At 36.0% G+C, this 23,681-nt stretch overlaps 1 protein-coding gene across 7 annotated transcripts in view; it reads right to left on the bottom strand.

Moving 5' to 3' along the window:
* The window catches only part of DOP1A (DOP1 leucine zipper like protein A), a 131,027-nt gene that overhangs the window by 44,690 nt on the left and 62,656 nt on the right, over window positions 1-23,681 (bottom strand). For 5 of the 7 annotated variants that reach the window (XM_086316939.1, XM_086316938.1, XM_086316940.1 and 2 more), the window contains 9 exons: window positions 21,389-21,578; window positions 17,341-17,439; window positions 12,144-12,243; window positions 11,286-11,395; window positions 10,228-10,336; window positions 8,465-8,585; window positions 5,948-6,067; window positions 2,824-2,938; window positions 1,898-2,131 (listed from right to left, as the gene is read on the bottom strand). In XM_086316939.1, coding sequence (XP_086173065.1) covers window positions 1,898-2,131; window positions 2,824-2,938; window positions 5,948-6,067; window positions 8,465-8,585; window positions 10,228-10,336; window positions 11,286-11,395; window positions 12,144-12,243; window positions 17,341-17,439; window positions 21,389-21,578 — 1,198 coding nt within the window. Of the gene's footprint in view, window positions 1-1,897; window positions 2,132-2,423; window positions 2,454-2,823; window positions 2,939-5,947; window positions 6,068-8,464; window positions 8,586-10,227; window positions 10,337-11,285; window positions 11,396-12,143; window positions 12,244-17,340; window positions 17,440-21,388; window positions 21,579-23,681 lie in introns of those variants that run through there. The other 2 variants (XM_086316944.1, XM_086316943.1) reach the window with 2 other exon arrangements.

Below are 23,681 nucleotides of genomic sequence, written 5' to 3'. Positions count from 1 at the left end.
TAAGGGCAAATACACAAACACAGGATTTAATGCAACGAATCCTTAAATGCTTATATGCTAGAAATTTTTAAATTTTTGTTTTAACATAGTGCCTCTGTGCCTATATTCAATAAAAGTACATGATTCCATTACTGTTTTCACTAATATTCACTAGAAAAGAATTGTAATATTATAAACTTGAAAGCTTTTAAATTCTTGATTTTTCCATACTTGTTTAAATATGCTACTAGTGCCAAATATTAAAATTATAGTTGATCCTGAGCAATGTGGGGGTTAGAGGAACCGAGGTCCTACAAAGTCAAAAACCCACATGTAACTTTTGATACCCCCAAAACTTAACTACTAAAAGCTTACAGTTGACTGGAAGTCTTACCAATAACATAAATAGTTGATTAAAACACATTTTATATATCTATGTATATTTTATGCATTCATAACATACCTTTTTCTTAATTTTTGTGATATTTTTAGGCTATATTATTTATCTGAGAGTTTTTTCAAATTGTCACAAATTTTCAAAAAATTTTCCAATATATTTAGTGGGCAAAAAAATCTGCATATAAGTGGACCCACTCAGTTCAAACCTGTGTTGTTCAAGGGTCAACTATGTTACAATTCTATTCAACATCATAAAGTAAGCATTAAGAATCTGGAAGACTGAGGAGAGCAAAAAGATTCTGGATTTCAAGAAGAACATGTCAAAAATTTAGTGTGCATATGAAAAGGACCAATAAAGTTTGGATTATAAGCCTGCTGTTTAATAGGATAGTTATTAGACACATGTGGCCTACTGAGCTGTTGAAATATGCTGATCTGACAGAGAAATTAAAATTTTTAATACAATCAATTTTAATTAAAATTTTACTTAATTTAGTTCCGAGAAAACATTAAGGTATGTTCAAGGCTATGGTTTTTCCTGTGGTCATGTATGGATGTGAGAGTTGGACTGTGAAGAAGGCTGAGCACCGAAGAATTGATGCTTTTGAACTGTGGTGTTGGAGAAGACTCTTGAGAGTCCCTTGGACTGCAAGGAGATCCAACCAGTCCATTCTAAAGGAGATCAGCCCTGGGATTTCTTTGGAAGGACTGAGGCTGAAGCTGAAACTCTAGTACTTTGGCCACCTCATGCGAAGAGTTGACTCATTGGAAAAGACTCTGATGCTGGGAGGGATTGGGGGCAGGAGGAGAAGGGGACGACAGAGGATGAGATGGCTGGATGGCATCACTGACTCGATGGACATGAGTCTGAGTGAACTCCGGGAGTTGGTGATGGACAGGGAGGCCTGGCGTGCTGCAATTCACGGGGTTGCAAAGAGTCGGACACAACTGAGAGACTGATCTGATCTGATCTGAGGACAACCTGGGTATGTGAGTTTAATTTTTCAAATGTAAATTTTACCAACTTAAGTACAGAGAAAGTACTTCTAATAAAAATTTAGTATTTGAATGTGCTATAAGTAGAAAATACACAGTAGAATTTTGAAGGAGGTACCAAAAAATGTAAAATGTCTAATATTTTTTATGTTACATCAATTTTATATTGATTACATGTTGGAATGACAATATATTTACTCTAATGGGATAAATATAATTAAAATTATTTTTACCTGTTTCTCTTTTTTTAATGTAGGTACCAGAAAATTTTAAATTATATATGTTGCTTGTATATAAATTATATATATTATATAAATTATATATATTTCTCTTGCAAAGTGTGAATACAGTTATATTGCACTGGAGCCAAAAAAGCCTACAAAACAGTCTACTGCCAGAACACTGGGAACAAGGAAAGATTCACTAATATTTAAATGATTACATGCAGTGATTTTAGTTAGAAACTGTTCTGCCTTGAAGAAATATATTTGGTTTAGAATGAAAAATAATAGTGAAACATTACCTTTTTCTCTTCCCACTCCTTGACTGAGTTGTTCTGCCCACTTGGAAACTGCAACACACCTCCAGTGCTGGCAGATAACAGAGGAGGTTGAACCTTGCTAAGAATCTTTGAACAGAGCCTGAGCGAATTTGTGAGTTCGGTCAAGTGCAATGTCTGGAGATGGCTTGTCAGGGCGGATATCATTCTGAGCAGCAACTGGGGTAAGTGTTCTGTCTGGATTTCAATGTAAGTCTCCTGAAAATAAATGTGAAATGACAAAAGTTTACACAGTGTATAACCCCAGAGTTATGTTATTTGTTTTTAATCTATATATAGAAAAAGGAAATAATTTTATATGTATCATGCTCTTAATTAACATTGGTCATTTATTACTAATGACATAAAATTTCTATTACAAAATTCTCAATTTAAGTACTTCAAAGCATGTATTATAGAAGAACCCCAGTTTTATCTGTTATAATACTGAAATTATAACATAAAAAAGTAAATAGAATCAGTTAAAAACAAAACAGGCTGAATGTCATACCTGACATAGCACCCTCATACTTCTAGTAGGCTTCAAAAGGAGAAAGCAAAGAATTGAGGAGAGAAAAGGGGAAAAGATTTCCAACAGTATTCATTTAATAGAATCATTAATGAATACAAAGGCAGCAATAGACTACTATATACTAAACATGTAAGACTTCAATAACATGCAATTACAAAATAAATTCCATTTATTATATAAGAATTATATATGTATTATAGATTATATAAGTCAGAGGACAAAACCTTTGAAAAATTTTATTTAAAAAGCTAGGCCAAAAGGGAAAATCAATTTAATTTTAAAAATGATACTTATTTGAAGATGAGGTCTATCTTCAACATGAAATATTTGAGCTGCGTTATTACATTTCCCCAATATTTTTTTACCAAGGTGATCTTACCAAAGAAACTATATCCAACAAAAAATCCACCAGTAAGCAGAAATTGGTCAGCTGTAACTCAGATGACTCACTACTATCTCCAGGCCCAGTCTGAAGTCTGGCATGCAGTGTCCTCCTAAAAGGACAAAATTCACTTTATCAAGTATACTATCAAGTGATCTGAAAACATGTGACTACACTGTTGCCTTTTTAATGTGAGTCACATCAACACTGGGATGCACATAATTAAGTTCTTGTGATGAAGTATGTTCCCTTTCCCCTAGGACACTACTGCATCTCTACATGGAAAATTCCCAAAGCAAGATTCCTAGGCTGAACCTCTCCCTGTAACCCCCATCCTGAACTTCCAAGTATTCTGGATGGTTCTATTTGGGACTTATTTCTCATTTCCCCCACTATACATTTCCTCTCTTAGTTAAAATGCATTATTTGCTGCTTGATTTTCCAGTGTTTGTTCATACCAACTTGTCTTTCTGGACCGTCATCCTCCCCTAACCTCATCCTTTCACATCCAGAACACAGCCATTCTTCAAGGTTTGAGATCAAAAGTTACCTCCTCCAGGAAGACTCTTCTGATCCAAGCAGTAGAAATCATTCCTCCAACAAACATGCACATTAAATTGTGTTAATGCTAAATGATCATACACTGCCCTACACCCTGAAGACACAAAGAACATGATCCAGTCCCTAGCCAGCAAGAAATATAAGCAGACAGAAAAATAATGTCAGTGTATGAGAAGCAGATTCTGATGCAGATTTGAGGGGGTAGGACCTCTTTATTGAACCTTTCCAGATGGGCGAGGGAGAAGAGTATTTTACAAGATAGCACAAGTGAAGGCTCAGCAGCAGCAGCACTGAAGGCTCAGTTAATGCTGTTCAGGGAACAGTCCAGGTTAATTAAGGTGCACTTAATGTTCTTCAGGGAGTACTCTAGGTCAAATAAAGAAGGGTGTGTGCATGCATGCGTGCAAGCATCTGTGTGTGTGTGTGTGGGTGTGTGTGTGGGTGTGGGTGTGTGTGTGCATGTGAATGTAGAAAGTTGAGTTCAGTTCAGTCGCTCAGTCATGTCTGACTCTTTGTGACCCCATGAACCACAGCACACCAGGCCTCCCCGTCCATCTCCAACTCCCGGAGTCTACCCAAACTCATGCCCATTGAGTCGGTGATATCATACAACCGTCTCATCCTCTGTCAGCCCCTTCTCCTCCTGCCCTCAATTTTTCCAGCATCAGGGTCTTTTTAAATGAGTCAGCCCTTTGCATCAGGCGGCCAAAGTATTGGAGATTCAGCTTCAACATCAGTCCTCCCAATGAGTAAACAGGACTGGCTGGATCTCCTTGCTATCCCAGGGACTCTCAAGAGTCTTCTCCAACACCACAGTTCAAAAGCATCAATTCTTTAGCGCTCAGCTTTCTTTATAGTCCAACTCTCACATCCATACATGACCACTGGAAAAACCATAGCCTTGACTAGACAGACCTTTGTTGGCAAAGTAATGTCTCTGCTTTTTAATATGCTGTCTAGGTTGATCATAACTTTCCTTCCAAGGAGTAAGCATCTTTTAATTTCGTGGCTGCAGTCATCATCTGCAGCGATTCTGGAGCCTCCCCCCAAAATAAAGTCTCTCACTGTTTCCATTGTTTCACCATCTATTTGCCATGAACTGATGAGACCAGATGCCATGATCTTAGTTTTCTGAATGTTGAGTTTTAAGCGAACTTTTTCACTCTCCTCTTTCACTTTTATCAAGAGGCTCTTTAGTTCTTCTTCACTTTTTGCCATAAGGGTGGTGGTCTCTGCATATCTGAGGTTATTGATATTTTCCCGACAATCTTGATTCCAGCTTGTGCTTCATCCAGTCCAGCATTTCACATGATGTACTCTGCATATAAGTTAAATAAGCAGGGTGACAATATACAGTCTTGACGTATTCTTTTCCTGATTTGGAATCAGTCTATTGTTCCATGTCCAGTTCTAACTGTTGCTTCTTGATCTGCATACAGATTTCTCAGGAGGCAGGTTAGGTGGTCTGGTATTTCCAACTCTTTCAGAATTTTCCACAGTTTGTTGTGATCTACACAGTCAAAGGCTTTGGCGTAGTCAATAAAGCAGAACTAGATGTTTTTCTGGAACTCTCTTGCTTTTTCCATGATCCAGTGGATGCTGGCGATTTGATCTCTGGTTCCTCTGCCTTTTCTAACTCCAGCTTGAACATGTGGAAGTTCATGGTTCACGTACTGTTGAAGCCTGGCTTGGAGAATTTTGATGATCACTTTGCTAACAAGTGAGATGAGTCCAAGTGTGCAGTAGTTTGAGAATTCTTTGGCATTGCCTTTCTACATTCCTACCACATCATAATCTCTCTCTTAAGGTACCTGTAAGCCTTTAATACTAGGAATAAGCATGTGCATGTCTTACTGGCTGTTGCTATGAGCTCTTTGAAGACAGGGACTCTCTATATGTCTAGCAATAGCAGTTCAATGAGTAAGCATGCGACTTTCTAAATCATTGAATGGATTAATGCTTTATAGTTTTAAAAGACTTCTAAATCCAAGATCATAAACGCTTACTTGTTGACTATATGCCCTTGAGTCTTGAAGTTAAATTAATCTGGTTCTGACAGGGGTTTGGTCTAGAATCCAGATAAAAATTCTACTCAGAGTCACTAGTATTACTGGGTTTTCAGAGCATTTTTTAAGCTGTAAGTCCTAACGGGTGGATAACAATATAGGCTGCTTCTATGTTTTTAAAAACACAAAAGCGACCAAGGAATTTTTTGTTATTCAAAATGAGAAGCATTTTGGGAGAGTGTGCTGACCAGCCACAAATTTGCTATTTCCTCCACAATGAAAACCTAGATTACTATAGATTAGAAAGGGAAAATCTTTTTCATCTATTCTATTGACTCAATTACTCATCTCTAAACTCCTTTTCAAAGCTAAGATTATATAATCAATGATTCTGTATTCGAGAATGACACAGCAGAGACAGATTATGGCCATTAAATAAATAATAATTGTTAGTAGTAGTACTAGACTGTATAAAATAATATTCTTTTCATTAAACTCAAAAACTCAAAAAACAAAGACTATTAGATTAAAATGAATAAAACAATTTAACATACCTACAACATTCTTCAAACCAACGTGCAACGTAATCCCACATATAATAAGGCTCAAAGGAATTAAAGAGAAGGTTGGCAGTTTTAATCAGTTCTGCAGTTTTCTTATTTTCCCTTAATTTACTAAAAAAAAAAAAAAAAAATTGATAAATGTTAACATTTACATTTTCAAATTTAAATGTGACTGCAAAGTTATTACGGGAGTACATGTTCCTAGAAAACTTGAAAATGACAATACTGCAACAAGTAATTTTTACCTACTGCCACTTTATCACTTTATGCGCAGTTATTTTTCCAAATTTGAGTTGTTATAACTTAAATGTGTGATTAAGCTCAGAAATCAGCTTTGCATAAGAGAAAAAGCTGTGCTTCCTGCAGAACAGGAAGTTCTTTCTGAACTATTCTGAGAGCCTGATTGTGAATCTGGCATTAAATTCCTTTGTTTTCCTTAGCACATGTAAACAGAACTGTGATTTGATTTTGACAGCCTTGATTCTGAAAGAATTTTGTCTGCTTTCCTGCACTATTCAGGATTTGTTTGAGAAAGGTTAAGTTTATTTTGCGAGTTTCAGTAACAAAAAGAACTAATACTGTGAATAGTCATTCTTACTGAAATTCCACCAGGAAAAAATAACTTTGCTATTTCAACTGGGAACCCTGTAGCCTATTAAATACTCACCTACCTACCATTTCCTTTCAACCTTAACAATTAAAACAATTGTTTTTATATATAGTGAGGTACTGTCGATTACAACAAGCACGTTATAGCACAAAGCTAATTAAATATTCTATGTGCTCAGGAGCGCAGACTGTAGCCCACCAGGCTCCTCTGTCCATGGAATTTTCCAGGCAAGAATACTGGAGTAGGTTACCATTTCCTATGCCAGGGGATCTTCCCAACAGAGATCAAATCCGTGTCCCCTACTGTTGCCTGTACTGGCAGGTGAGCCACCTGGGAAGCCCTAAATACTTTATAGGGCAAAATAAATTATCAGGCAGTGTACGAGTACAAGGTGGGCTTCCCTGGGGTGGCTCAGACAGTAAAGAGTCTGCCTGCAATGTAGGAAACCTGGGTTCAATCCCTGGGTCAGGAAGATCCCCTGGAGAAAGGAATGGCTACTCATGCCAGTATTGTTGTCTGGAGAATTCCATGGACAGAGGAGCCTGGTGGGCTACAGTCTATGGGGTCGCAAAGAATTGGGATACAACTGAGTGACTCATATACACACACACAGAGTATAAGGTTAGTCAATAATTACTTCTCAAACAAAAATTGGAGAGGATTTTACTTACTAGAAAGCAAAAAGTGTCTTAAAAGGCTTAATATATAAAAAGTATGTTTTAGGAAAGCCCAGGTTGTCTCCAAAGTCTCACCAAGGTGACACTACTAAAATGCAAAGTGGGAATTTTCTGGCAGTGCAGTGGTTAGGACTCTGCACTTTCAGTGCTGAGGACCTGAGTCCAATTGCTGTTCAGGGAACTAAGACCCCACAAGCCACACAGTGTGGCCAAATAAATCAAATCAAATGCAAAGTATGTAAAAGAAATCGCTCTCTTGAATCCTTTGTCATAATGATAGGTGAGACTGGGGGAAAAAGTATGCTCCTTAAAGTAGAAAAGAAATGAAAAAATAAGACTGTCAATATGTATCTACCATTGACTTAGAGAATAGGATATGTTAACATTATCTGACTTGTCCCAGCCATTAAAAAAAAAAATATATATATATATATATACACACACACACACCCACACACACACACACCCACACACACCCACCCAGGTGGCGCTACTGGTAAAGAAGCTGCTGGCCAAAGCAGGAGGCTTATGTAAGAGATGAGGGTTAAATCCCTGGGTCAGCAACATCCCCTGGAGGAGGGCATGGCAACTCACTCCAGTATTGTTGCCTGGAGAATCCCATGGACAGAGAAGCCTAGTGGGCTAGAGTCCGCAGAGTTGCAAAAAGTCACAACTCAAGTGACTTAACCCACACACACACAGATAAACAATCTGAAAGAGGAAATAATCAGTTGAAAAAAGTCGGTAAAGAATACCTATTGCCCTTTGATTCATCTGAAATGACTGTTCAAGTGTTTTTCTGATCTATTCTTTGGTCTCCTGAGTATGCCAAGGTACCAAGAGGCACTCCTCCATGCAAACTACTAGTCCTGGTTACCAAACAAGGTACAGCTTTCGTTATTAACTGATATGTGGCAGCTAATCTCTTGTGAGTTTGATAGGTATGAATGAATTCCCTGGAATCTGTATCTTCACATTAACGGCTAAAATTTAGTTTTCTAAACTGGCGAGCTTGAGAGCCAACCCTGGAAGGTGGTGGCTACACAGCAGTCATTATCTGTTTGAAAGGTCAGTGCAGTTAATTATGAAAGTTCATATTTCTAAAACATAGTAAGACCTTAAATTTACTCGTTCATAACACAAATTTCATACAGCAATGTCTCCTTTTAAGTATTAGTAAATGAGGATCTTTGTGTCGTGCTTAATTTTTTGGTAATCTACCTGCTTAACTGAGCATGATCTTTGCTGAAGGGTGGTTCCATTTGAAGATCCAATTCTGCTTTGCACTGAGAATATAACGTTCTAAACACTTCAATTAGGACATCTTCTAGGATTACAGGTCCTAAAATTAATACACATATTAAAGATTATAATTAACATTATAAATCATGATTATCTACAAATTGACACAATTAAAGTATGCTTTAAAAGAAGTATTTTGAAAAAATAATGTTTTTTCCAGAAGTAAAACTAAACTTCACATCCTGAGAAGCTAACACAAAATAGTAAATAACTGAACAAATGTTTATTTAGAAATTACAGAATCAGGAAAATTGGTTTTGCCAGTTAAAAGCTCTTTCAGCTTGGACAATTTAAACTCCTTTGAATTTTAATTTCTTCATGTAGAATGAGGATAATAAGAATAAACTTATAGGACGATCAGTATTAAGGGTTAGGAAAAATTTTGTAAGATAGATAGCATAGTTTCCAGAATATAATGGGTATTCAATTAATGTAAATTATATTACTATTATTAATTAAAATAATACAAAAATTTACAAGGCTAACCTTTATTGCTGTAAGAGATACCAATCTTAAAAAATTTTCTGAACTTCATCTATTATCACATTAATAGTTAAGATTAACTATCAAAGCCATTGGTACAACTCAAGTTATCTTTATACTTAAATTTTTTCATTTTTATTTTAAGAGTTGGTAGGAGAACTTATGCTTATTTTCTAAAATGCCTATATATAATTTAATAAAATTACATCTTATTATTTCATTTTATTTTGCCCAGGCTTTTCTTAATTTCTGCACCAGCTGCCATAACTGCCTTCCCAATAGATCAAATATATAAGAAATATACAATGAAGAAAGGGAAAACACAAAAAAACAGGATGTGGGGAAGAAAGTTGAGGGATATGACTAAAATATTTTGCCTAAGTCCTTGAATTCTGGGAATTATAAGACAATCATGACAGATCATCAATGTTTTGATTTCAGTAACTTAGCCAGGATTGAGGAGCTTAGATAGCATCTTTAAAGTGACCCTGCTATCTACGTAGTACAGGGTAGACGTATGATAACACATAAGTTGAATGTATAAGCTAAGTCGCTTCAGTCATGTCCGACTCTGTGTGACCCCATAGACGGCAGCCCACCAGGCTCCCCCGTCCCTGGGATTCTCCAGGCAAGAACACTGGAGTGGGTTGCCATTTCCTTCTCCAATGCAGGCAAGTGAAAAAGTGAAAGTGAAGTCGCTCAGTCGTGTCCGACTCTTCACGACCCCATGGACTGCAGCCTATCAGGCTCCTCTGTCCATGGGAGTTTCCAGGCAAGAGTACTGGAGTGGGGTGCCATTGTCTTCTCCGAATTGAATGTGTATCTGTATCTTAATGTTCTAGAGCAGTGGTCCCCAATCTTTTTGGCACCAGGGACTAGTTTTGTGGAAGACAATTTTTCCACAGATGGTTGGGGGGGAGGAGGGATGGTTTTGGGATGACTCGAGTGCGTTAAGTTTACTGTGTACTTTATTTCTATTATGATTACATCAGTTCCACCTCAGACCATCAGGCATTAGATTCTGGAGGCTGGGGACGTCTGTTTCAGAGCAAATTTTAGCAAGGAATTATTGAGAACCTGTATTTATAGGTCATCTCAAAATACGAAAATTTTTCTAAGTATTACTTTGTCTTATTTTTATTATGCAGCAATACAAAACAACCACATGTGATCTTATGCCTTAGGATAGCATATATTACCTAGCTCAGGTTTGTCCAGTAAACTGATTAAAATACGAAAAGGTTTTAAATCCTGCATTAGAGTACTCTCTTCTCCAAATACATTCACTTGTAAGATTCCCACCATTGCCTTCAAAAAAGAAAAAGTATATTAGTCATTTAAGTAAACAAATTTAAAGGGTTTTTTCTTAAAAAAAAAAAAAAAAAAAATTTTTTTTTTTTTTTTACATACAACCATATGTAAACAGAGATTTTTATCTCCTATTGTTTTTCTGAAGCTCTTTTGCCAAAGCTGGCTTTTTTTCCTTGGCTGGGGGGGAAATAATTATATTCATTTGTCTTGAAAGAAAGTGCTTTACATTGTCTCTAGAAAGAAGGTGAAAAATTAAAGAAAATTTAGAAAAATAAATTTATGAATTTGATTTCCTAAAAGATAAAATCACTTCTCTTGACAGTCAACATGCCCTAAATTCTGCCTGTTACCATGGTAGTATTGCTATTACACCATTATTTTCCCTTCGATAACTCAAAACTGTATTCTTATGACCTCACTCATTTCAAAATATTTCAGATACCATGTATTTCCTCAGTTTATTTGGAGATATCTTGAATAAACATAATTGAAGTAAAAAATAATATGAAATAAACCTATGGATCATTGTAACATTTCCATCATAACAGTAGTTGTACCACATTGAGATTCCTGTTTCGACCTAAATTTCCCTGGAATTTCAGAGTAAGTAACACAGGCGCTCACTTATTTTTGGAACAGTTCCAACTTTTACAGGGGCAGACAGGTAAGAGGCTGCAATTATGTTATAATGAAGTCAGGAAAACAAAGTAAATGAAAAAAAGATCTCAGGACTTACACAGAAGTAAGTCTAGCTTACCATAACTCATTCATTTTACTGTAGTCATTGGCTTGTTACAGTCATTCTTAGGAGGTCTGTGAGTCTTATCTCCACCCCTTCAACTGTAAATTAATTCATTGAAGGCAGGACTTTGACATACAGATTACTTATTGAGTAACTACAGTGGTCATAGAGTAACAACAACAACAAAAAAGAAAGCTCCATTACCTGAACCAACAAGTCTTTTGAAAAGGTAGTAAAATAGTAAGTGGCATGTTCTTCAGGATTACTGTGTCTTGTGCTTCTGGGTCCTATGATAGCACCGTTGTTATCAAAACCTCCATGGAAACAAAGTGTAAAATAAATTAAAACTGAATTCTTAAAACTGTTGTTCAGTAAATACCAAAACAACAAATATATCAGAAACAGCACCAAACACTTACCAATTAGTAGCCCAATCAATGTCAGCAAGAGAGATCATTTTAGATAGTTTAATAAAGGGAAACCAATTCAATACATAAGTGAGTATCATAGTATACTTTCAGAATTATCTTGTTTTTTTTCGAACAGTGAAATAACTGAAGATTCAGAAAATTCAAAATGAGTTGTATTGTGTCTTCTCACTCTGGGCAGTAGAGTCGTAAAGACAGGCCAAACATTCACAAAAAGTACAGAAAAACAAAGTGTCCACAGTAACTTACTGCCTGAGTGGGAGAAGGTACCACCTGTGGGACAGTAGTGTAAGTCCTGATTCAAGTTTTGGATATTACGTCATAATTCTGATTATGAATTTATTCTTCTTTGTCTACATACTTAATAGTATAACAGCTTCAATTTATAAGGAGAAAAAAAAAATCTTGGCAAAGGGAACATGATCCATAGATTGAAATAGCTTTTTCAACTAAGAAGCTTTTGAGATTTCTTCATATCATACGCTAATCACTGGGTTTTTTTTGTTTTACTGTTGTCTATTTAAGTAAATTTTAGTCTCTTCATTTAGGACATACATAAACTTGATAATACTTATGTATGGAAATTTTCCCTTCATCCTTTTCCCAGATAAGACCACACACATCAAACACCTACCGAGAAGCCAGGCATAAAGTCTTCGGTTCAGGGACATATCCCTCCTCAGGACTACGTGCAGCGCTGCCGACAAGATCCGGATCATATCTGGTCGAGTGGCCTGCAACAGTTGGGAATGTGGCTGTACTTAATCACATATAAAAACATATCACATTTTTTTCCTCTTTAAAAAAAATAATACCTCACAGTATGTTCAGAACTTTAGGGCTTATGAGGTACTTTCATACAACATTATCTCATGCAATCTTCCGAACAGAGGAATTATTACTTATATTTTACAGATTAGGAAACAATAAGAAAAGGTGGGTAACAGTTATTTAGTTGCATAGCTAAAACTATAACTGAATTATTTTAACCTCCATTTTAAAGTTCTTAATCCTATCCAACAGTAGCAAAGTCAGACAGAAAACCAAGAAAATGGAGCAGGAAGGGATAGACACAAGAGAAGACTATGTCTTCAGTGGTATCAACACTGACTACACACTCTTTAGAACTCCACTGTTTTCATCAATTCTAAGTCTTTCATTTCTTGTTCTTTCTAAAATTTTTGATCTGTAGTATTTCAAACATAGAGAAATACAGAAAACAATATAAATGACCCCTTTTTGAACCCATCACCCAGCTTTAACAAATTTTAATTTTTTTTCATCTTACTCCAGGTTTTTTAAAGAGAAATAGTATATTTTTTTTCTTGCCTCTTTCCTAATAGCCATAATTGGATGTTTAAAATATGATTTACTAAAGGAGATCTGGTTTTAGCTAAAAGGGTTAAAGTTCAAAGAGAAAAAGAAAGCAGTTAATTAAATTGCTGTCAATTTTAAGAATATCACTAGATAGTCGCTTTAGAATTTTGGAATGTGAGCATTACAAGGTAAGGTAGAAATCTACTAGTCTCACAACCACTTTAGAATAAAGGACCAGAGCCCCTCACAGGGCCAAAGCACTTAAATGCCTGGTTAGTGCCCCAGCTGCTTGAGGATGCACCTCTCCTTAATCAGACTAGGCAACTTTTTACTACACCATGCTTTTTGACAGACATTAGTAGAAAGGGATTGACCCAGCTTACTTATTTTAAAGGAATCTTAGAGAAATAACTGACATGCTAATTGACAGATCAAGAGCTGCTAGAATACTGTTACTCATTGGAACACAGATTATCTTCTATTAATCTAAGCAATTCTCAAACGGTGGTCCCCAGACTCCTGGAGATCTCTAAGACCCTTTCGGGAGGCTCACAAGGTAAAGAAAATATTTATAACACAATACCAAGTCGGTATTTGCCTTTTGTATGTGTTAACATTTGCTCTGTTCATGCAATAGTGGGTAAAACCGCTCGCATCTTAGCACAAACAGAAACAGCGCCAGCAGTGGCAGCCACTGTACTTTCAGTCATTGTTTTTTTTACTGTCACGTATTTTCAGTAAAAATTAAAAAAGAAGAAAAGTCAGTTTCACTTAAGAATGCTGCTGATTAAACAACAAACATTTATTGCATTAAATGTTTGACTCAAATTCATGTTGTATTCTGCACTATTCCGTGCAATGACAGGAGCACACATAAAGCGCTCCTTCTGTAAACTGAAGCATGATGGATGTCTCAGGGGAAAACCCTTCTGTGACTATGTGAACTGTGAGGTGAACTACCAGCTTCTGTCATTCTACTTTCACCTGAAAGAAGACTGACATGATCTACGATTCTTCAGGCTTGGATACTTGGCAAAAACTTTCTCAAAAATAAACAAAGTGAGCCTATCACTTCAAGGAAAACAATATTCATTGTTACAAATAATAAAATCTGAGCTTCCAAGAGAAAATTAGATTTTGGAAAATCTGTATTTGGATTGAAATTATACTGAAGTGAACTGACTTGAAAGCTTCCAATACCTAACAAACTTACTGATGAGATCAGTGGTCATGCTAGTAAACGTGATCATTTATTGCTGTGTTAGCACTTCGTGGTTTAGTCACTAAGTTGTGTCCAAATCTTGTAACCCCATGGACTGTAGCCTGCCAGGCTCCTCTGTCCATAGGATTTTCCAAGCATGAATACTGGAGTGGGTTGCCATTTCCTTTTCCAAGGGATCTTCCCAATCCAGGGATCAAACCCGGGTCTCCTGCACTGCAGGCAGATCTTTTTACCAACTGAGCTACCAGGGAAGCCCAAGTGTGAGCACTTGAGAGACACAAAAAGTTCAATAAAACAACACTTTCCAAACAGCCAACTATGATGTTACAAAAGCATATATGGTACAAGATCCATTCAAAGTGTAAGACCAGTGGGTTTTAATCAAACAGACTATGAAAAGTTCACTGATATGGTTTTTGACTTCATATTACAACTAGTTTTTTTAAAAAAACTATAGCTTCTCAAGTTCTGGAAAGCACCAAAGAAGAATATACTATTTTAACAAAAAAAGACTATTGAAGTACTCTCCTTTTCCAACTAGTATCTGTATGAGCTCTAACTTAATTCAGATACTTTAATAAAAAAAAAAAGACACAACAGAGTGAATGTCAACGTAGATACCAGCATTCTGCTTTTTGTTAGACCATACACTAAAGAGATTTACAAAACATAAGCAGTACTAATGTAATAATTTTTAATGTGTTAGAAGATACTTTAATACTATTTGTTATAATGTGATAATCTTATTATTTTTAAGTGAATTTAAATGTTAATATTTATTTAATATTTAAATATTTTATATTTATCAGTTTTAATTTCTAATATGATAAACATAGATCTAACCTATAAAAGCAAAAGAATTTTTAGGATTCTCAATATTTTTAAAGAGTGTAATTGGGGCCATGAAACCAAAGAACTGCTAATCTATTTAATCTCAGATATATACATTATAGATATTGTCACAAGATCCTGAATGTCTTCCAATCTTACTTTGAGAGGAAAAACATCCTTGAGAAAGAAAGAAGTCACTTCTTGGTTACTACTGACATCACCACATATTTCTAACATGGATTTTGCTACAATCTCAATTAAAGGTGTAACTTCTAGAGATTCGGGTCATGCTAAGTCACTTCACTGTGACTGACTCTTCGCAACCTATGGACCTTAACCCACCATGGCTTCTCTGTTCATGGAATTCTCCAGGCAAGAATGCTGGAGTAGGTAGCCTGCCCTCCTCCAGGAGATCTTCCTGACCCAGGGATTGAATCCGCCTCTTACATCTCTTGCACTAGCAAGCAGGTTCTTTACTGCTAGAGCCACCTGGGAACTTTCCGTAAAAAAAAGAAAAATAAAAAGAGTCTAGCAAACTTGGCAAGTGCTAACACTCCTAACAGCACTCTTTTTGGGATAAGGTAATGAAGGCTCTCTTCAACTACAAATACAACTGATACTGGTTATGAGTTTATTATAGGCAAGACATGGAAAGGAGGGAAGTGGGGAAGAAAGATTACTTTGTCATGATCCTTTGATCCTTCTTCTCAGGTAATCTAATAATATGGTATGGTAATGGGGGAGAGAGAATTGGGTCTGGGTAGAGTATGTACTTTTTAAGAAACATATTCAACATAGCTATTGTTTTCATAATGCAAATTATACAGAAGGAAGCCAGAAGAAAAGCTTCTTGGCTGGTAGGGATACAGAAGTGGTAGAGTAAGCAAGTTCTGAAGGAAGCTCTTGTTGGAAAAAGGTTGAGAAATACTAGTCCACTGAGATTACACGTTCTTCTCAAGTGAACTCTACCATGACTTAATTCTTTAGGTCTTGCTCAATCCTCTATCAGTATACTGAAGGACTAAGACTGCTGAATGTTTGAAAGGGAAGAAAGCAATGGGAATGCTTAAGAGTAAAAGTTAATGAGTTTTTTCAACAAAGGGCCAGATAATAAACATTTAGGCTTTTGAGCCACATGTTTGTCATTCTTCTTTGTTTTCTTTTATGAGCATTTTAAAAAGTAGAAAATCATTTTTACCTTGTGAGCGGTTTGCCCACCTCTACAGTGTAAGTTTAGATTATCCTGATATGTCCCAGCAGGCGTTTCAGTGAAAAGTCAGAGGCAGAACAAATGCCCCTGGCTTAAGGATGGCAAGTCTTAAAATAGAAACTAGGGGTAGTTTATGCCTTACCCCTGTAACATACTGTTAGAGTACGTAGTAACATACTGTTCCTACTACTAGGAGCGGTATAGGCAATAAAGTGTAAAATTCTTCAATTATTAACAACTCAATTTCAAACTGAATAAAGTAATAAGGAAAAATTTGAGCATGGCCAGTCGTAATGAAAACGCACTAGTTATCTATTAACAGCTCTTACAAAGCCCCAAATAATGGTCTTTTCTGCTAATGATGTTTGCGAAATAAACTTACTTTTCCAAGGTATAACTTCTTCATATTACATTTGTTAGGCATGTAGCAACACCATTCTCAATACTTACACACTGCTGTTCAAACTCATTCATCAGAGTTTACAACTCAAAATAATTTAGATGACTTCCTTAAAAATCAGGATACTGATTCAATTAAGTCCCAGCTTCATTTATGATTTAAGTGAGCTGTTCTCATCTATCATGAAAGTACAGGTGACCCATGAACAACGAGGAGGTTAAGGGGAACTGACAGCTAATTGAAAAAATTCAAGGATAATTTTAGTTGGACCTCCGTATCTGCAGCTTCACATCCCTGATTCAAACAACCATGGATCCTGTGCTACTATAGTGCTTACTACTGGACAGAATTTGTGTATAAGTGGACTCATGAAGTTCAAACACTTGTTTAAGGTTCAACTGTACTAGAGAATGTCGGAGCAACTAGATATTTAGCTTTCAAATTATAGCCAACTCTGCTAATGGTCTGACACACAGCCCCACAATCACCAAACCAAGAAAAAATTACATTAAGACAAAAAATAACAGCTGGGCAGAAGGTCTCAAGAGTGAGCTGTGGCTCACTCACAGCTAGCAATGAATATAGTACCTTTGCTTTTGATAGGTTAGAACTTTTTTTTTAAGGTATGAAATAATCTATTTCACTTTCCATATTTTTACCCAAATCAATAAATCTTGTTTCCCCCCAAATTTCAGAAAGTCCATTCCTTAAAAAGGAAATATGTTTTCTATGTACTTGCTGGTTGATAAAACAAGAGAATCCAACTTAAATATAATTTTAAAAATAACAACAGATTAGGAATCTGAATTTCCAAAGAATGCCTTATATTGAAACTGGCATTAATGTTTTACCTGACTCATGTGGAATGGAAAACAGAAGAGTATGAGGTCCAGTGTGCTTCTCTGGACGAGCACACTTGAATCCTGCACCGAAGTACTTACTGCTTCTACCTAAAATAAGAGAGCCTTTAGTATTTATTGTGTATTACCTTGGGAAATAGTTACCATGAAAATGTGACAATGCTTCAGTTTTCCCTAAAAAATAAAAATATGTTTTCAAATTTATTTCGTAACCACTAATTATACATACTGACATTGCTTTGGATAGGTAAACATATTATAATAGTTCAAAATTAAGAATAACTAAAAAGTACACAGCCAAAAGTTCTCTCCCATCTGTTTTTAATTACCCAATTTTCTTTGTGCAAGCAATCAAGACTAGTGAATATTTTCTTCAAATATAAATAAATAACATGCATGCATATATCACAAACTCTGCCTTGTTTCATTTAACAGCACATTCTGAAGTGCTTTCCTTAACACTACAAAGAGTTTCAGTTTTTATAGCTAGAGAAATATTTCCTTTCATAGATTAATCTTAATTTAACTAGGCTCCTAATGATAGACATTTATACTATTTATATCATTTACTATTGTAAATTATGTTGCAATAGACATATAATGTACAAGCACACCCATAGGACAAATCTTTCAAAGCAGAATTGCCATACCTTGGAATATATGCTGTTACAATTTAAATAAAGTAATGTTTTCTCTTAACATTTTGCATATTTATATTCTTACCAGCAATGTGTGACAATTTGCTCTCTTGTGTTTACCTGCACATTTTTTGTTCTTGCGAATCTAATACATGAAAAAGGGTACCTTGATATAGTTTAAACTCTTGCTTCTCTTATTATAAATAATGTTGAGAATGTTTTTAATATCTTTGAATTATTTTTATTTCCTTAGGTTAAGATTCATTTCAAATCCATTGTTCTACTTGATTAACATTTACTAATTAATTTATGTAGCTTTTTGAATAATGATGTTAGTCCTCTGTGAAGTACTGTAAATTATTTTCCAGTTATGACACTTATTCTTGAAAGAAAATTTAAACAATGATTTCTTTAACACTTCCATTAAGTTATTAAAAGGAAATGTAATAATACATTGGAAGACAGTTTGGTAGTTTCTTATAAAAAATGTATTAGAAGAAAATATAGAAGTAAATCTGTTTGATCTTGGACACAATTTCTTAGATACATCTATCAGCAACAAATGACAAAAAAGAAAATGGGTAAATTGGATATGATCAAAATTAAAATTTCTGTGCTTTAAAAGCATACTATCAAGAAGGTGAGAAGACAATTCACAGAATGTGAGATAATATTTTGAAATCATATGTATGATAAGAATTTAATATCCAAAATGTGCAAACTAAGCAAATCTAGACGAAGATCATGGCATCCGGTCCCATCACTACATGGGAATAGATGGGGAAACAGTGGAAACAGTGTCAGACTTTATTTTTCTGGGCTCCAAGATCACTGCAGATGGTGACCGCAGCCATGAAATTAAAAGACGCTTACTCCTTGGAAGGAAAGTTATGACCAACCTAGATAGCATATTCAAAAGCAGAGACATTACTTTGCTAACAAAGGTTCGTCTAGTCAAGGCTATGGTTTTTCCTGTAATCATGTATGGATGTGAGAGTTGGACTGTGAAGAAGGCTGAGCGCCGAAGAATTGATGCTTTTGAACTGTGGTGTTGGAGAAGACTCTTGAGAGTCCCTTGGACTGCAAGGAGATCCAACCAGTCCATTCTGAAGGAGATCAGCCCTGGGATTTCTTTGGAAGGAATGATGCTAAAGCTGAAACTCCAGTACTTTGGCCACCTCATGTGAAGAGTTGACTCATTGGAAAAGACTCTGATGCTGGGAGGGATTGGGGGCAGGAGGAGAAGGGGACGGCAGAGGATGAGATGGCTGGATGGCATCACTGACTCGATGGACGTGAGTCTTAGTGAACTCCGGGAGTTGGTGATGGACAGGGAGGCCTGGCGTGCTGTGATTCATGGGGTCGCAAAGAGTCGGACACGACTGAGTGACTGATCTGATCTGATCTGATAGAAACAGAAAATAGATCAATGGTTGCTAGAGACAGGAGTGAAGAGAAATTGTGATGAGGTTAATGGGTATAGATGGAGTTTCTTTCTGGGGTGATTAAAATGTTCTCAAATTAGATAATGGTGATAGCTGTACAACTTTGTGAATATACTAAAAACCACTGAATTATACAATGCAAAAGGATAAATTTCACAGCATGCGAATTATATCTCAATGTTATTTTAAAAAGCTAAACATATTTACCATATGAACCAAGAATTCCATTCCTAGGTATTTATTTTCTCAAGAAAAATGTCTGTTTAAAGATGTGGTACATATATATATAAAGAAACACTATCAGCCAGAAAAAAAGAATGAAATGATGACATCTTCAGTAACATGCACTGACCCAGAGATTATCATACTAAGTGAAGCAAGTCAAAGACCAATATCATATGACATCACTTATATGCAGAATCTTTTAAAACATGACACAAATGAACGTATTTACAAAATAGAAACAGATTCACAGACTTAGAAAACAATCTTATGGTTACCAAAGTGGGGAGGGATAAATTAGGAGGTTGGGTTTAACGTATACACTCTATTATATTTAAAATAGATAACCAACAAGGACCTATTATATAGCACAGGGATCTCAATATTCTGTAATAACCTAAATGGGGAAAGAATTTGAAAAAGAATGGATACATGTATATGTATAACTGAATCACTTTGCTGCACATTTGAAACGAACACAATATTGTAAATCAACTATCATGTGCTCAGACACTCAGTTGTGTCTTGACTTTTGAAGTTAAAAAAAGAATAGTTCTGAGTGGGGGAGAAAAAAAGAACATACATCTGTACAAATAACTGTATGAAAATGTTTATATTATTAGTTTAGTCTTAACGGCCCCAAACTGGAAACAATGCAAATGTTTGTTAATCACTGAATGAACAAACTGTGGTACATTCATAAAATACTAGATAGCAGTATAAGAGATTACTGATACATATTGACACATGCAAAACATGGATGACTCTCAAATGTGTTATACAAAATGAAAGACATCAGACAACGGCTAACACTGCATGATTCTGCTTATGTAACATTCTGTGAAACGCACAATCTAGAGGAAAAGAAAATAGAGCAGTGTTTGCAAGGGCCTGGGGGTGTAGGGGAATGGGAGAGACTGCAAATGGACACAGAAGAACTTTTGGGGGTGATGGAAATGTTCTTTATCTTGATTTTATAGTATTGGTTGCTTGTCTGTATGTATTTGTCAAATTCATACAACTGTACACATAAGATGAGTTAATTTCAATGTATGCTAATTATACTTCAATATAACCAAAATATGTATAAAAATCTGCCAGTTCATAATTACATGGGGAGAAAGGAAAGGATGAGTAATCACAAAGTTTTATTTGAAACTTTTCAAAAGGACCATCTAGGGTTTTCTTGTTTTTCCATTCATTGTTCATTTTAAGAGTACACACTCTATAAGCATAAATGGTTTCCTTCTGTTAATTTTTAAATTAAAAAGTATAAGCAAGCAATTGACGTGAATTTTTCCAACTATCTTTCACTGTCTGCTTTAGTAATACCTTCTTTTGCACAAATCCCATACAGAATCTGGCCTATTACTTGGTCTAAAATCTGTCTTTCCTATGAAGAAAGCTATGATCCAAGAGAAGGTTCACTTTAGAATAATAAAATGAACGTGGCTATGTAAACAATGATCTGATCAGTTAGCAACATGGTAATAAAGACCATTTATTTGCTTGACTGATAGATAATGAAGATAACATATAAATGACAATCCCTTTTCTATGAAAAATAAAAAAAACTTGAAATTTCCCAAATCAATAATGTGACTATTTTGGTCTTTAAGTTTCCTTGATGAAAAATATAAGACTCATGAAAACAAGAACATCATTTGTGGCATGATTCTCAGTATCTGGCTATAAAGAAATATTAGTTAAATGAGCAAACACATGTAGACCTACCATTAGCTCAATATCACTGCCAATTATATAAAGCTGATCTTCCATGGAAAGCTTCCGGTTCAAGTGGGCAAGAACATAGGTGATTCCAGGCAGACGCACAGCAGGACTGGTGAGAAGGCTACCCCAGAGGGCACTGTAGAAGGCTGACTGGTCCACTGCAGCAGCAACCTTTTCCAGTAAAGTGTTTGTTCTGAGGTACAAAATAAAGTGCTTTGAGAGGGGAAACATTTAGCTTCACATTGTTAAGCATAAACCATTATACTCTCCCAGAATGTACGAAAGCATCCTTGCTGTAGTCGTATGTTCTGCCCTGGACACAAGTGGGGTGGATGGGAAGAACCATACAGGTCAGAGTCAGAGGGCTGGGTATAAGTTCTGGTTCCATCACTGGCTACCTGTGTAATTCAGGCAAATCACTTAGTCTTTCTTGAGTTCAGTTTCCTCAGCTGTAAAAAAGATAACAACAAAAACACCTCCACAAGTCCCATCTACCTCAACGAACTGTTAAACCCGCACTTTAGTTAATAATAAGGAACCTCAGAGGCTACAGTTCATGGGGTCGCAAACAGTCCGACACAACTGAGTGACTTCACTTTCACTTTTTTCATAGAAGAACATATCTTCTGTTGACTTTCTACAAAATTTTAAAGGATATTTCCTTTTCTTGGAAATCATATTACATAATTTACATCATGCGAAATGCCAGGCAGGATGAAGCACAAGCTGAAATCAAGATTGCTGGGAGAAATACCAATAACTTCAGATACACAGAGGACACGACCCTTATGGGAGAAAACGAAGAGGAACTAAAGAGCCTCTTGGTGAAGGTGAAAGAGGAGAGTGAAAAAGCTAGCTGAAAACTCAACATTCAAAAAACAAAGATCATGGCACCCGGTCCCTTTACTTCATGACAAACAGATGCGGAAACAATAGAAACAGTGATAGACTTTATTTCTTGGGCTCCAAAATCACTTCAGATGGTGACTGAAGCCATGACATTAAAAGACACTTGCTCCTTGGAAGAAAAGCTATGACCAGCCTAGTCAGCATATTAAAAAGAGAGACATTTGCTGACAAAGGTCCATCTAGTCAAAGCTACGATTTTTCCAGTAGTCATGTGTGGATGTGAAGTTGGACCATAAAGAAAGCTGAGCGCCCAAGAATTGATACTTTTGAACTGTGGTGTTGGAGATGACTCTTAAGAGTCCCTTGGACTGCAAGGAGATCAAATTCTAAAGAATTTAGACAATTCTAAAGGAAATCAGTCCTGAATATTCCTTGGAAGGATTGATGCTGAAGCTCCAATACTTTGGCCACCTGATATGGGGAACTGACTCTTTTGAAAAGACCCTGATGCTGGGAAAGGCAGGAGGAGAAGGGGATGACAGAGGATGAGATGGTTGGACGGCTTCACTGACTCAATAGACATGATTTTGAATAAGCTCTGGGAGTTGGTGATGGTCAGGGAAGCCTGGCGTGCTGCAGTCCATAGCGTTGCAGAGTCGGACATGACCAAGCAATTGAACTGAACTGACTGAATTTAAAACAACTTGAATGAATTATGCTATGACAAAATATAAGATGCATTATTCAAGATAAACAAAGTAATACACAAAAATTTAATACACTGTTGTATAACAGATTCAGAATCAAGAGAATCTGATGAAGTTCTACTGTTTACTTGCTATGTGATTTAATACTAACACTGTAATCTCTTCTGGTCTCAACCTACTTATGCATTAAAAGAACATGTTTTCACATCTTTTTGTAGTGAATAACTGGCAAAACATAATGCTATGATCTGAATGTTTTTGTCCCTTCAATATTTATATGTTAAAACCTTGATGCCCCAAAGTGACTGCATTAGAAGATGGAGGCTTTGGGCACCCTCATGAATGAGATTAGGGTTCTCATGAAAGCAATTCCAACAGAGCTCCATAGCCCCCTCCAGAAGGTCAGGATACAGGTAAAAGGCGCTGGCTGTGAATCAGGCAGAAGGCACTCACCAGAACATGATCATGCTACCACTTTGATTCTGACAGCCAGAATCAAGAATGGTGAGAAATAAATTTCTGAATTTATTTCTGAATTCTTGCATTTCTGAATATTTTTGAATTTCTGGAAATAAATTTGCACTCAGTCTGTGGTATTTTTTTAAAAAAAGCCAAAGGGCTTTCAAGCTAAAAGGACTAAGACACATAACAAGATAAATCATACAGATATCATAGTCATAAAGATCATTATTCAATTTCCATGTTATATTTTAAAAAATTTTAGTGTTATTTATTTGATG

The sequence above is a fragment of the Bos grunniens genome, chromosome 9 (genome assembly GCF_055505025.1).
Source record: "Bos grunniens cultivar Pamir isolate PY7600 chromosome 9, Bosgru_T2T1.0, whole genome shotgun sequence".
Taxonomy (NCBI): Eukaryota; Metazoa; Chordata; class Mammalia; order Artiodactyla; family Bovidae; genus Bos; species Bos grunniens.
Note: the sequence above shows the minus strand (reverse complement) of the source record. Positions and strands in the feature narration are given on the sequence as shown.